The following is an 11,998-nucleotide window of genomic DNA, read 5'->3' on the forward strand; positions in this document are numbered from 1 at the left end:
ATATGATGTATTTGACCTAAAAAAATAAGCTAATTGACAACGATTTTCCAAAAATTGTTGTCTTTGATTAGCCCGTTTGGATTTCATAGGCATTTTTCAAAAAAATGCTTTTTTAAGATCTAATTTTTTGCTTCTGAAAAAAGTTCTAAATTTGAGTTAAAAAAGTGTTTTTAAGCACTTAAATGATCATTCAAACACCTTATAAACTAAAAAAAGCATTTTTTTAATTTAAAAAAATGTTTTAATTTTATAAAAAAATATCGTTGTTAAAACCTAGATAATTAATTAACTCAAATTATCATATTATGATTCGTTAATTCTAAACCATATTAAGCATATTTTCCCAAGCTACGAGGGATTAGGGCAATTTACATGTTTTCATTGAATATATATACTAAACTAAAAATATAATTTCAACATATGATCACTCAGTCATAAAAAGTTGGTAATTTTAAGCATAGTGGATGGATGAATTGGATGGGTGGGAAGGCATATATTAAATCTTTGTATTAACCTCACACATTAATCTAATTTTACGGTACTTGGGGCTTCCTTGACCGGCTAGATCGCCTTAATTATCTAGACACTTTGAGGACCTCTTTTGTCTTTGAACTTTCATGTGAATTAATTATTTTCACAACAAATTAAGGAAAAGACTTTGTTTCGAAACTAAACAATACAAGTAAAGGACCAAAAACTAAAACAAAACAATTATTATTATTATTATAAAGCTTTCCAGAATCCATGGATGCGTTGGGATTACTTAAAATTTGGGTTCGTCGAGGTATCGATCTTGCTGTGCGAGACACTGTTAGCAGCGACCCCTACGTCGTAATCACCTCCGGTACTCAGGTTTGTTCATTATGAATTCCCCATATATATGACAATATATAAATATATATTTATGTTCTCCATTGTTTTCTAGTGCACATACTATATGAATAAAACACAAAGTAGGAAAGCATGGATTTACATGAAGTTTTCGCACTACAAGCTTTTCACAAGTTTGTGAAGAAGTCATAGCTAGCCTAATAGTAACTAGATCATTTACCTTGCTACTAGCATTCTCGATGAGGATTCGTTCCCATTTGATGTTAATTCCATAAGAAATATTTTGAATAAAATAAATAATATATGTAATATATAAATTTAAATAATTAAACAAAAAAAGACGTATATTTTACCTGTACTTTATCAAATTCATATGACCTAATTATGCATGCATTCGCATAAAATTGTTGCAGAAAGTGAAGACAAGCGTTGTTAAGGACAATTGCAATCCTGTGTGGAATGAAGATCTAACCATTTCCATCAAGGATCTAAGTGTTCCTATCGTTCTAGTAAGTTACTACGATTTCACTAAATTTAAATAATTAAACAAAAAAAGACGTATATTTTACCTGTACGTTCCTATCGTTATTCTATTCAATGCTCTTCAATAATTTTTATATGAGACTCATATTATTTGAAAACCTTTGAAAAAAAATCTCCATCGTCCTTGCAAGAAATGAAGTTTAAATAAAATGAATATCTCTAAGATCAATCATTCTATGTTGATGAAAAACTTAAAAATTTCATAACAAGCATCATCAAACGAGTAAACTTTTTTATGAAATCAAAAACTTGATAGTTCATAACAAATGTATATACACCATTCTACCTGTGCCAAAACAAGTCTATGTGAAAATTCATTATTACTGTGGTTTATGTGAAAAAAAATTATTTGATTTGATCCAACCAACATTAACAGAATAAGAACTGAAAGTATCATTGTATATATACACACATACACACCATCATGAATCAAACAAAAAAACAATTCAAAAAATCTTAACCATCGTGAATCAAACCAAAAAATCACAATTCATCAATTGTACACAGATGTACATAATCATGAATCTAATTTATCTAAATCAACCCATCATTCACGATTCAAAAATCAAAACCTTTAAAAAACCTAAAATCAACAATTCAACATACCAGAGAATAAAAGTCGGAAAGCAAGAACCCAGACACAAACGATTCTAAATCTGCAAATAATAAACATAAAATAAGCAAATCGAAAATAGCAGAGCATAGGGAATTTACTAAGGACTGCATACTTACGAGAGATCTTCGTGGCAGACTAAAAGAAATTAATGGAAAATCGAAATGCTCACACGGTGTGTGTTCCTTTTCTCACGAGTCCAGTGCACAGTCCGCTCTTGCCCTATAAAAGTTGGGCTTTTTAATTTTTTTTAATGGGCTACCCGGGCTCATCATGAAATATGTATATCCCAAATTAGCATATAAATTTTTGTTAAAAATATAAAAAAATTTTAAAGTAGTGTTGGGGTGGCCCAACATGTGCCTCCGCCCTTGATTCTATTAAAGTATTGTTTGAGAGAGATAGAAAACTCTTTTCAACTTTTTCTTTAAAAAATTCTACAAAATTTCAAAATTTTGTTAAGAAGAAGCTGAGAAATAATTCTTAGATACTTTCTCAAGCACTACCTAACTCCAACCCCAATTCTCTACCATGCCGACCGCGTGTCATATATTTTTCAGTCTGTGTACGACAAGGACACATTTACGGTGGACGATAGCATGGGAAATGCTGAGATAGACATCAAGCCCTATATAGAATGTCTGAAAATGGGTTTGAAAGGTTTGCCGGATGGCACGAAAGTCGATAGGGTTCAACCGGGCAGAAACAATTGTCTGTCGGACGAGAGTTGCGTCATTTGGAACAAAGGGAAGATGACACAAGACATGATTCTAAGATTGAGGAATGTTGAACGAGGAGAAATTGAAGTTCAAGTGGAATGGATTGATCTCCCTGGCTGCAAAGGCCTAGGCTTCAAAGATTATTAAGGCTGGTTTGTTTATGTTTTATTCTATGTTGTAATGATTATATTGTTTGCAATGTTAATTATGAATGCAGGCTTCGAACTGTGTTCGGTAATTTTGTGCTGGTGTCTGAATACATTGAGAAAGAACCAGAAAAAGGGTCGTTTCTTTTTTTAAGGGAGATCGATGAGGATTCATAAAACATTGTTTTTGGCCGAAAGAGTTTAATTTTATGAAGGGATTTGACTTGAAAATAAATTTCAAACCTAGATTTCGTATAAAATCATTTTGAATGAATTTGAGGTCTATCACAATTGTCGAGACATTAAGCTAAGTGAATATAAAATGAATTTCAAGATTACATGCATGAAATTAATTTTATTAATCCAAGTAAATTAAATGAATTTGAAAAGGATTATTTGAAATAATTCAAAAATTTTTGTGAAATAGTCTAACGAGCAAATTTTGTAAGAAGAATACCTTAATTGTGTCAACGATTAATTGCACAACGACATTTCACGTGTACTGTGACATTAATCTCAAAGTCTTTATCAATGAATGAGAACGAATATAGTGATAAAGAGTGTTATGATAATATTGCAGAGTTTCAAAATTCAAATATATATATATATATATATATATGTATATTGTTCAATTAAAATTTTTTATAAAAATAAACCACTAGTTGACATACACGACGCACCATAAATTCCTTCGATCCAAAAGTACTCTTAATTAGTTATGAACTTGCTCAATTTCAATTTCACTACCCGTCAATGGTGAGGCTAGCTATCATTTATAAACTTGAAAAAAATGACTAAATGACATAGAGATGCAGAACTTTAAAAATAAACACGATAAAATTCCTAAGGATAGCTAGACATTATCCACCGATATTCATCTATGGAAATGAATATTAATTGTACAAAAGGATTAAAGCAATGAGAGTCTAGAATGCTGAGAAGAAAAAAGTGACATCAATAATTCTGTGTTGTTAAATATAACATATCGATCTTAGTATTCACAACCAAAAGATATATATACGAACTCAATATCTCGAATACTCGAACGAAGGAAATGGGGATGCCATTACTTTGGAGAAGCAAACATATATATGCTTCTACGTGCATCACACTTTACTCTCCGATTTATTGCATAACCAAATTTTTGCAATTCAATTTTTTGTAAGCCTTGCTATATATATATATCAAGTTTCTATGAAGTGTTTTAGTGAAAGTATGGGGAAAGGAAGCATTTTCAAAGACCAGAATGTCTATGTCTATTTAATTAATAAATATATTGTGATAATAATTGAATCCAATGCATTGCTACTCACAAATTTCATTGTGCGGACAAACATTAAAATTTAACGAATAAACAAGACATGTATACAAGCAAATTAGATTGAATTACCAACCATGACCTAAATAAAAATAATAATTATGGAATACCATAAAAAAAAGAAAGAATAGTAATAAAAAAATTAAGATAATTAATCTCTCAATCATATATAGTTGCAAGTCAAGCGGAAGAAAATAGACTTCGACTCTCGTTCTGGAAAAAAACATAATTACTCATTACAATAGTCAACCATTCTTATAACAAAAAATCGTGTAAAAAAAAAACAATTGCTTTCCAGCAATTGCCCAAAGTAATAAAATAAATGTACACTACAACAAAAATGCTTTTTCGCAGCGTGCAAATCGCCTTTCCGCAGCGCGCATTGCAAGCTGCACAACTACAAACTGTTAAAAGTCATGGGTCATCGACGGCGCGCTATGCATGCCGCAAAAGAATTATTGGTAGCACCCAATACACGCCGAAAAACATTATTGGCAGCGCTCAATGCACGCTGCGAAAGAGTTATTGGCCGCGTGCAACGCACGCCGCGAAAAACATTATTAGCAACGCACATTTGCACGCTGCGGAAGCATTTTTTGCAGCAAGCATGTGCACACCGTTGAATTGTATTTTTCATATTTAATTTATTATTGCATTATTATAGTATACATGTACAAATTGAAATAAATTGAAACTCAATCAATGATCAATTCATAATCAATCATCATCAACACATTTAAAAAAAAAAAAAAGATATATCATACAAACTAATTAATTCCTCATTATCCAAATAAGATATACACATTATCCTCGTCAAGAAGGTGGAAGATGGTGCAGTAAATAACTTAGAAGATGTGGCATTAGTAGTTCTGATAGAACCTTGGCAGTTGGATACTTGATTTGATGTCAGGGAGGACAATGTTTCCGATGGCTTCATTAAGCAATTGTTCCTACAATAGTAAAATTTGAGAATATTCTAAGTAAGCAAGAGACGTATGATATATCCACCTGCAATGACTCGATTGGGGTCTCACTCCAAGTATGCTGCCGAATCGTTCGGCCATATTTGGAAGTTTTAATGTGTTCACAAGCTTTATGGCATCTGTTGCTGATTTTTCTAGATAAAAAATTTTCACAAATTCATTTGCTCTTACAAGTTTGTTGCCTGAAAAAAGTACAAAACATAATAAACACAATGGAAAACAGAAATTATAATCAGTGTGTACTTGTGAAAAACTCACCGTTGCAACAGGACGCGATGAGACTCAAGATGCATGTATCTAAGGAAGTTTCCAGATTGAAAGACTCATCTTCAAGAGAGGTTCTATCATGGCCGAGAGCTCACAGTTCTTTTATGCTTTTCTTAATCTGTGAAAATATTCTCGTTCATGATCAGCAATCACACAATAATAGGATTCTTGAAGAAAGCACAGGGATGGAAATGAAGTGAATCCATCTATACATTGTCTAAACATTTATATAATTTATAGTCTGATTATCTGATATAACATTGGCAATATAGTAGCAGAACCATTTACCGATACTAAAATATCTTGTGCTGATGATGCTATAAACAACACAAAGCAAATCCAACGAAATAGTGACAGTGCAAACTTGCCTCAAAAAGACGATAATGGAATTATATAATTCTTTGTAGTTAAGATGCTAACTTAGTAAGGCTGCAATTTATGAATAATCATAATGCATAAGGGAAGGATTCAGGAGACTTGCAAACAATGCAAAATAACTTTCATTTGAAGTATTTCTTTTCAATCTGTCCACTACGAAATTAATTTAAACTAAAACCATCACTAACAATTTATTTGGTCGGCTAAGTCAAGGAACCATATTTATCAAGCTCCTAAGCCCCTTATATCCAGAAAACTAAAGAAACTTATCCATCCTGAAACTAACCACCTAATGTGTTAACTTCTGATAATGTGTAACTTTTGAGAATATGTTGTATCATAAAAGCATTATTAATTTATATATAAGTATCACTACTAGAAAAAATTGCTAACGTGACACTTTTTTGTTGACATTTTTAAAAAAATGTTGTTACAAAAACTTTACACTGACACTTGCAAAAAACTCTTATTATAAAAAATAAAAAAACTTATTAGATTAGTTATAATGACACTTTTAATAAATGTCACTTTATTCATGGAGGGAATTTTTCCCTCTTTGTAATTTTAATAAGTTCTTTTTTCCCTCCTAAAATATTTTAATGTTAAATAAATAAAATAAATAATAGATAATAGACACTTTTTGGACAGAAATTGGAATATCAAAGATAGCTAGGGTAGCGCTCCTCTCCTCTCAATCAGATCCCCAATCTCTTTTCTCCTCCAAAATCTTTAGCTTTACCGGCCAGTAGCACCTACATCCATTGCTTGGATTTAAACCCTTTGTTTTCTATGCCTCACGGGTTGTTGAGGTTTGTTAGGTTTTCATTTCTTGAAGATGACTTCTTTTTTGGGCATGGGTGCGTGGTATTTTCTTTTGAATCGGAACTTATATTGTCTTGAATCTTTATCGTTTATTCCTGTTAATTTTTTATTTTAATTGTTTATTCTAGTTATTTTCTTGATTGAAGAATTCTGGTTCATGTCCATTGATCATCTGTCACTTTTTTTTTCCTTTTTCTTGTTTTCATTCGTCTATAGTGTGCTTTAAGGTCAAAATCGATCAATTTGCCAAAATACTTGAATATGCAGTTTAAGGTATTATTTTTCCTTTAGCTAGAGTTTTCATTACAAACTCATCACTCAATTGATGATAGAACTTTCTTTCTTTATTCTCAGGTTTTGCTCAATGTTTGTAGTACCTTTGGTAGTGGTTTTAGAACTCATATATATTCACTAAATAAAAAAAATTAATCTCAATCTCAACGTGTTTTATTTTTGAATTAGAAACCTGCTTGAATTGGTTCTCTTCGATTTTTAAGAAAGATACATTCAGGAAATTGTTCAGACAGATTGATTGGAATTGCTCCGAAATAAAAATTTAGTTAAAAATGGTTGCATTTGGCATATGAGTTAAACATTTTCTCTTTTCATCAATTTTTCATCGCGTTTCATCGTCTTTCATACCTTTCCCAAGGGTAAAATTCAATCTCTTCGATTTAAATTCGTTTCGTCAATCATATCACATTAATATTGACTGATATTTGTGTTAATGTGTTAGGCATCGGGTTCGGTGGAGTTCGAGGTACATTTTCAACTACTTATAATTTTCTGTAAAATTAATTAGTGTAATGATTTGAGGCTACTTTAGTTGTGATATACATAGTGAAGCTTTCTAGCGAACATTGCAGTTAGACTATGGATCAGAATGCATATAGTTCATTTGTTCATTCATTTTTTGTGTATTGCGTTGTTTATTATTATTTTTGTTCATGCATACTCTAATATTTCACACTGTATGTTTTCATCTTTGTGTATGTATACTTGTAAGACATTCTAATAGATAGTTGAATGATTAAGACTTTCTAGAATAAACTAAGTGTACAACTGTATTAATAAAAAGAAAATTAAGGGATTGCTAGAACCATTTGACCTAAAATTTTTCAATAACCACTCATCTCAAATGGCTGATCTAGATTATTTTATATCTTTGGAAAGTGATGTACTTGTTACCACTTATGATGGAAATATGGCTAAACATGTTGAAGGGTGTCACAGTTCTGTTCTCTTATGTATTCTTGGATCAATTCTTTCAAAATCTTGTGTTGCTATTTAACACAATATCTCATTTAGGCTTGATTCATTACATCTGGAATAATAAAGATTATGCTATCTGTTAAAACTGCCCAGATATTTAGGTTTCAAGAAGACGATTCTCTTGAACAGACGAGTTTTGGTACTCTCAGCTTATGTAAGAGAAGCTCATTTGAAAGACTAAATGAGGAGTCCAAGGAAGCATGTTGTCATAGATAATAGACTAAGGAATAAGATTACTTCTATGCCGAAGACCGAAAGGGTTTTATGTTTGATTAACCCCTTGTTCTGAACTTATGGGTATTTGAAATGCAAATGCTTAAAATTTGGACATTTTTAGTCTACTTCTGCTGTACAGAGTGTCAAAATCACTACATGTAGGTAGCTTTGATGCTTTATCTCATTATTTTTGCTTAACCATGTTGGTTCTGACTTTATTTTATTTGTTTAACTTTTAAGGCTTCATATGTTTCATTTCTTTTGCTCTTTCTAGTAAGTTTGTTTTAATTCTCGGGCTACTCATGTTTGATAGTAGAACTACAGATTATGAGTCTTGTTAACTTTTTAAGAGTTTTAGATTTTTTGATGATTTGTTACGACCATGATTTTCCTGGTTTGAAACATTTTGCAGATCATTATCTGAATATTTTACCACTACTTTCACATTTTTAGTGATGTAGTATATTAAATGTAACTGTGATTAACTAAATCAATCGTTAGCCTGCTGTTCGAAACTTGAACTGTAATGTTTGTACTTCTTCCATGCAAATGTGAGATGGGTTCTTTTTAGTGATTCCTGCGTGCACTTTACAGGTACCGACTGTATGAAGAAAAAGCTGATTGGATTGGATTATTTATGTAACTGATGTTGGCCAAGATGAGCACTTCGAAATGTTCTTCATAGTAAGTTTGAACGTTTGGTTTCTGGTTTGTGTTCTGTCTATATCATTAGAACTCTGTTCTTATTTTTCCTGTATTAGAGTTTAAGTCTATAGAGCTTTATTGACTGGTCTTTCAGGCTACCAGACAAGCTGGTTGGCTTCCAGGGAAAGACGATGGATAGCCTAAAGCTAGTCATGTAGAGTTTGGGCTTGTTTCGGGAGTGGGTGGAAAACAAATCTGTAGTCAAAGTTCTGGAACGGTCAAACTAGTTGATTTACTCGAGATTGTTCAGGTTGTGAAGGATTTACGCTCTGAAGAACAACGTTGGTTTCTGTTGTTATTATTAAGTCATTTGATTTTTTTGTACTTAGCTTGTTGTTACATTATGAGAAGGCAAGGTAGTTTGTTGAAGTATTATGAGAATGTTGTATGAATTTTATGTATCTCAACTTTGGTTGTTAATATATTGTATTTTTATATTGTGTTTATTAAGTATTTCGATAAATTTCAATAATTTATAATTTTTAGAATTTTGAGTTGCTTTTAAATATTGAATTTTTTTATGTATTTAAAAAATATTAAAAGATATAAATGACCTAAAAATTTGTAATGAATTTACATATATGAAAAGATGACATTTATAAATGTCATTATAAATCTTATAGTGTATTTATATATATGAAAAGATGACATTTACAAATGTCGTTACAAATCTTATTGTGACATTTTTTTGTCATTATAGCAATTATTCATGACATTAGTGGTGTAACTATTTTTATGTTATAATGACACTAGGAAATGTCACAAACCTTTGGACGACATCACTATAGACGACATTTTAACTTAATGTCACTATATAAAAAATGTCAGGATAAATAGTATACAATGACACTTTTAAATGTCATTAAATGCATATTTTCTAGTAGTGTATATATAGGCTTCTATGTGTTTCATCATATTAATAATTAATATTTGAATAATAATATAATCATCCTCAATAATTTATATGTTAATGAAACCTCTCGTGTCTAATTCTCACTTTTAATTGCAATAAGAAATTGCCTTATTACGTTTATAATGGTCTAATTGTACATTTACAGTACACATGCAACCTGAATTGACAAATGAATTATATTCTCTTAGTACATAGAGTCCACTAGGTTATTATGATAATTTATTCTTCCAACACCTGCTAGAAAACCTTGCATTGTTCCTTCATAAATCAACACACAGATGTACCTGAAGAGTGGGAGCCAACTACCCCTAAAGACACCCTACATTTATATTTAGTTTCAACACTCAAATGAGTTTATATATATATATATATTTAGAATTAAAAAAAAACAAAAAAAAGTCACACATCCAAGGTCAAATATTTGACCCTTGGAATCAAACAAACTTAGTTGGCCATCATCACTAAAAGTGGTAGAAATCAGGAAAAATCATGAAAATGATGATGAACCTTGAATCTGGATGAGCTCTCCATTTCCAGTAAATCGGGTCATCGCCCCACGCAATTCAAATAACGCCTTGCTCCAAGAATATAACATATCTTTCCATCCCTTCCATTTGGAAAAATTTATGTCAAGTTAAAAATAAGTTCAAATTGCATCAGATAACAACGCACAGATAAGCAAAAATTACTCAATGCATTCCTAGACAAGGCAAGACATACCCGATAAATCGACGATGCTATTGTTTCTTGATAGTCCAGCATCACGAACTTCTCCAAAAAAATACTCGATGTATTCCTAAACAAATGACCTTTGGTAAACATCATCTCGAAATACAGTCACGGATTTAGAGGCCCATATCAAGAAATCATGGAATCACAATGAACAATAATTGGCAAGAGTGTCACTCGAATAGGGCTTTGTTCTCGGTTATAAATTGGGGAAAATGGCCGGGCTAGCTTGAAATGGACTGAAATCATGAGCAAAACCAGCGCGCCTTAACAAATCAAAGGTACACGAAAAGAGCTACAACTCACGGTGGTTGCTGACTAATTTTCGGTGGATGAGCGGCGGCGTAAAATGAAGAGGAAAAAGTATTCAGCGATTTGTGGAGATACCGATGGGGTTTGGGATTTGGGATTTGGGTTGGCTTTATTATTTTTAGAAAATGTGTTTTGCTTTGAGTCGTGCGATTTGGAGCTACGTAGAATTGAAAGAGGTTTGGAAAATTGGCAGCTTGCTTGTAAGCTGTGCTGCGAAAAAAAAATCAAATCAAATCAAATTTTAAATGAGTTTATTAACAACGTACACAGTCAACCGTAAATATTTATTTTTAACAGCTCACACAAAGTGCACCGTTTAAATACATATCTACAGCATACTTTTCGTGCATGCTGTTGTATTAATAATTTTACTAATATTAACGGCGCACGTAAATGCGCACGCCGTAAATAACAGAATTGACGGCGTGATTTTATTGCACGCTGTTTATGTCGCGCTGCGAAAGCTTATTTTTGTTGTAGTGGTAACGCTAACATGAAAATTTTCAATATAAAATAAAATAATAATTAATTCTTATATCCAACTGTAGTGTTCATAGAAGTAATGAGCCGACAATATCAGAGTATATAGTTGATAGTTAGTTAAGGGTAGTTAGTTAGTTCATGGAAGTTATATCTCATGTATATAAATGCTAGCACTTGTAAAAGGACTTTGCTTTTTTCTTCGATCAATCAATGAAGGGATGAAGATTCAATTCATTCTGAATATTATTTCTGAATTCTATATCTGTAATATGGTATCAGTTGGCATGAAAATTTCTTCGTTATTCATCTTCTTCCGCTGATCTCTCCATTAATCTTCCTCCCATGGCGAACACACATCCCCCTGCTTGGAATCTGCCGCCACGATCTGTCATGGATGATCCGATGAGTCCATTCTTCCTTCATCATTCTGACAAACCAGGATTGATTCTTGTTTCGCAACAACTCACAGGTGAGAATTTTTCATCTTGGAGAAGATCCATTAAGATTGCTCTATCTGTTAAAAATAAATTAGGTTTAATAGATGGATCAATTCCCAAACCAGCTGCTGCTGATGTGAATTTTCTTAATGTCTGGACTCGCAACAACAAAATTGTAATCTCATGGTTATTGAATTCCGTATCCAAAGATATTTCAGCGAGCATCCTATTTTTTGAATCTGCGCTTGATATCTGGAATGATCTCAAAGATCGATTCCAGCAGAGTAATGGCCCTCGAATCTTTCAGATTC

At 31.9% G+C, this 11,998-nt stretch overlaps 1 protein-coding gene across 1 annotated transcript; it reads left to right on the plus strand.

Annotated features, from left to right (window-relative positions):
• The first annotated feature begins 744 nt into the window (after nt 1–744).
• On the plus strand, nt 745–2,853 carry LOC140879201 (protein C2-DOMAIN ABA-RELATED 7-like). Its single transcript, XM_073282874.1, has 3 exons — nt 745–852; nt 1,245–1,340; nt 2,548–2,853. The coding sequence occupies exons 1-3, from the start codon at nt 745–747 to the stop codon at nt 2,851–2,853; spliced, it is 510 nt and encodes a 169-aa protein (XP_073138975.1).
• The last annotated feature ends 9,145 nt before the right edge of the window (nt 2,854–11,998 follow it).

This window comes from Henckelia pumila, chromosome 2 (assembly GCF_033568475.1).
Source record: "Henckelia pumila isolate YLH828 chromosome 2, ASM3356847v2, whole genome shotgun sequence".
NCBI classification, from domain to species: domain Eukaryota; kingdom Viridiplantae; phylum Streptophyta; class Magnoliopsida; order Lamiales; family Gesneriaceae; genus Henckelia; species Henckelia pumila.

Bases quoted from the DNA above. Each gene is read 5' to 3' on its own strand.
- LOC140879201 (XM_073282874.1), top strand. From the start codon at position 745: ATGGATGCGTTGGGATTACTTAAAATTTGGGTTCGTCGAGGTATCGAT. The intron at 853-1,244 runs GTTTGTTCATTA...AAATTGTTGCAG, and splicing joins TAATCACCTCCGGTACTCAG to AAAGTGAAGACAAGCGTTGT. The intron at 1,341-2,547 runs GTAAGTTACTAC...TATATTTTTCAG, and splicing joins TAAGTGTTCCTATCGTTCTA to TCTGTGTACGACAAGGACAC.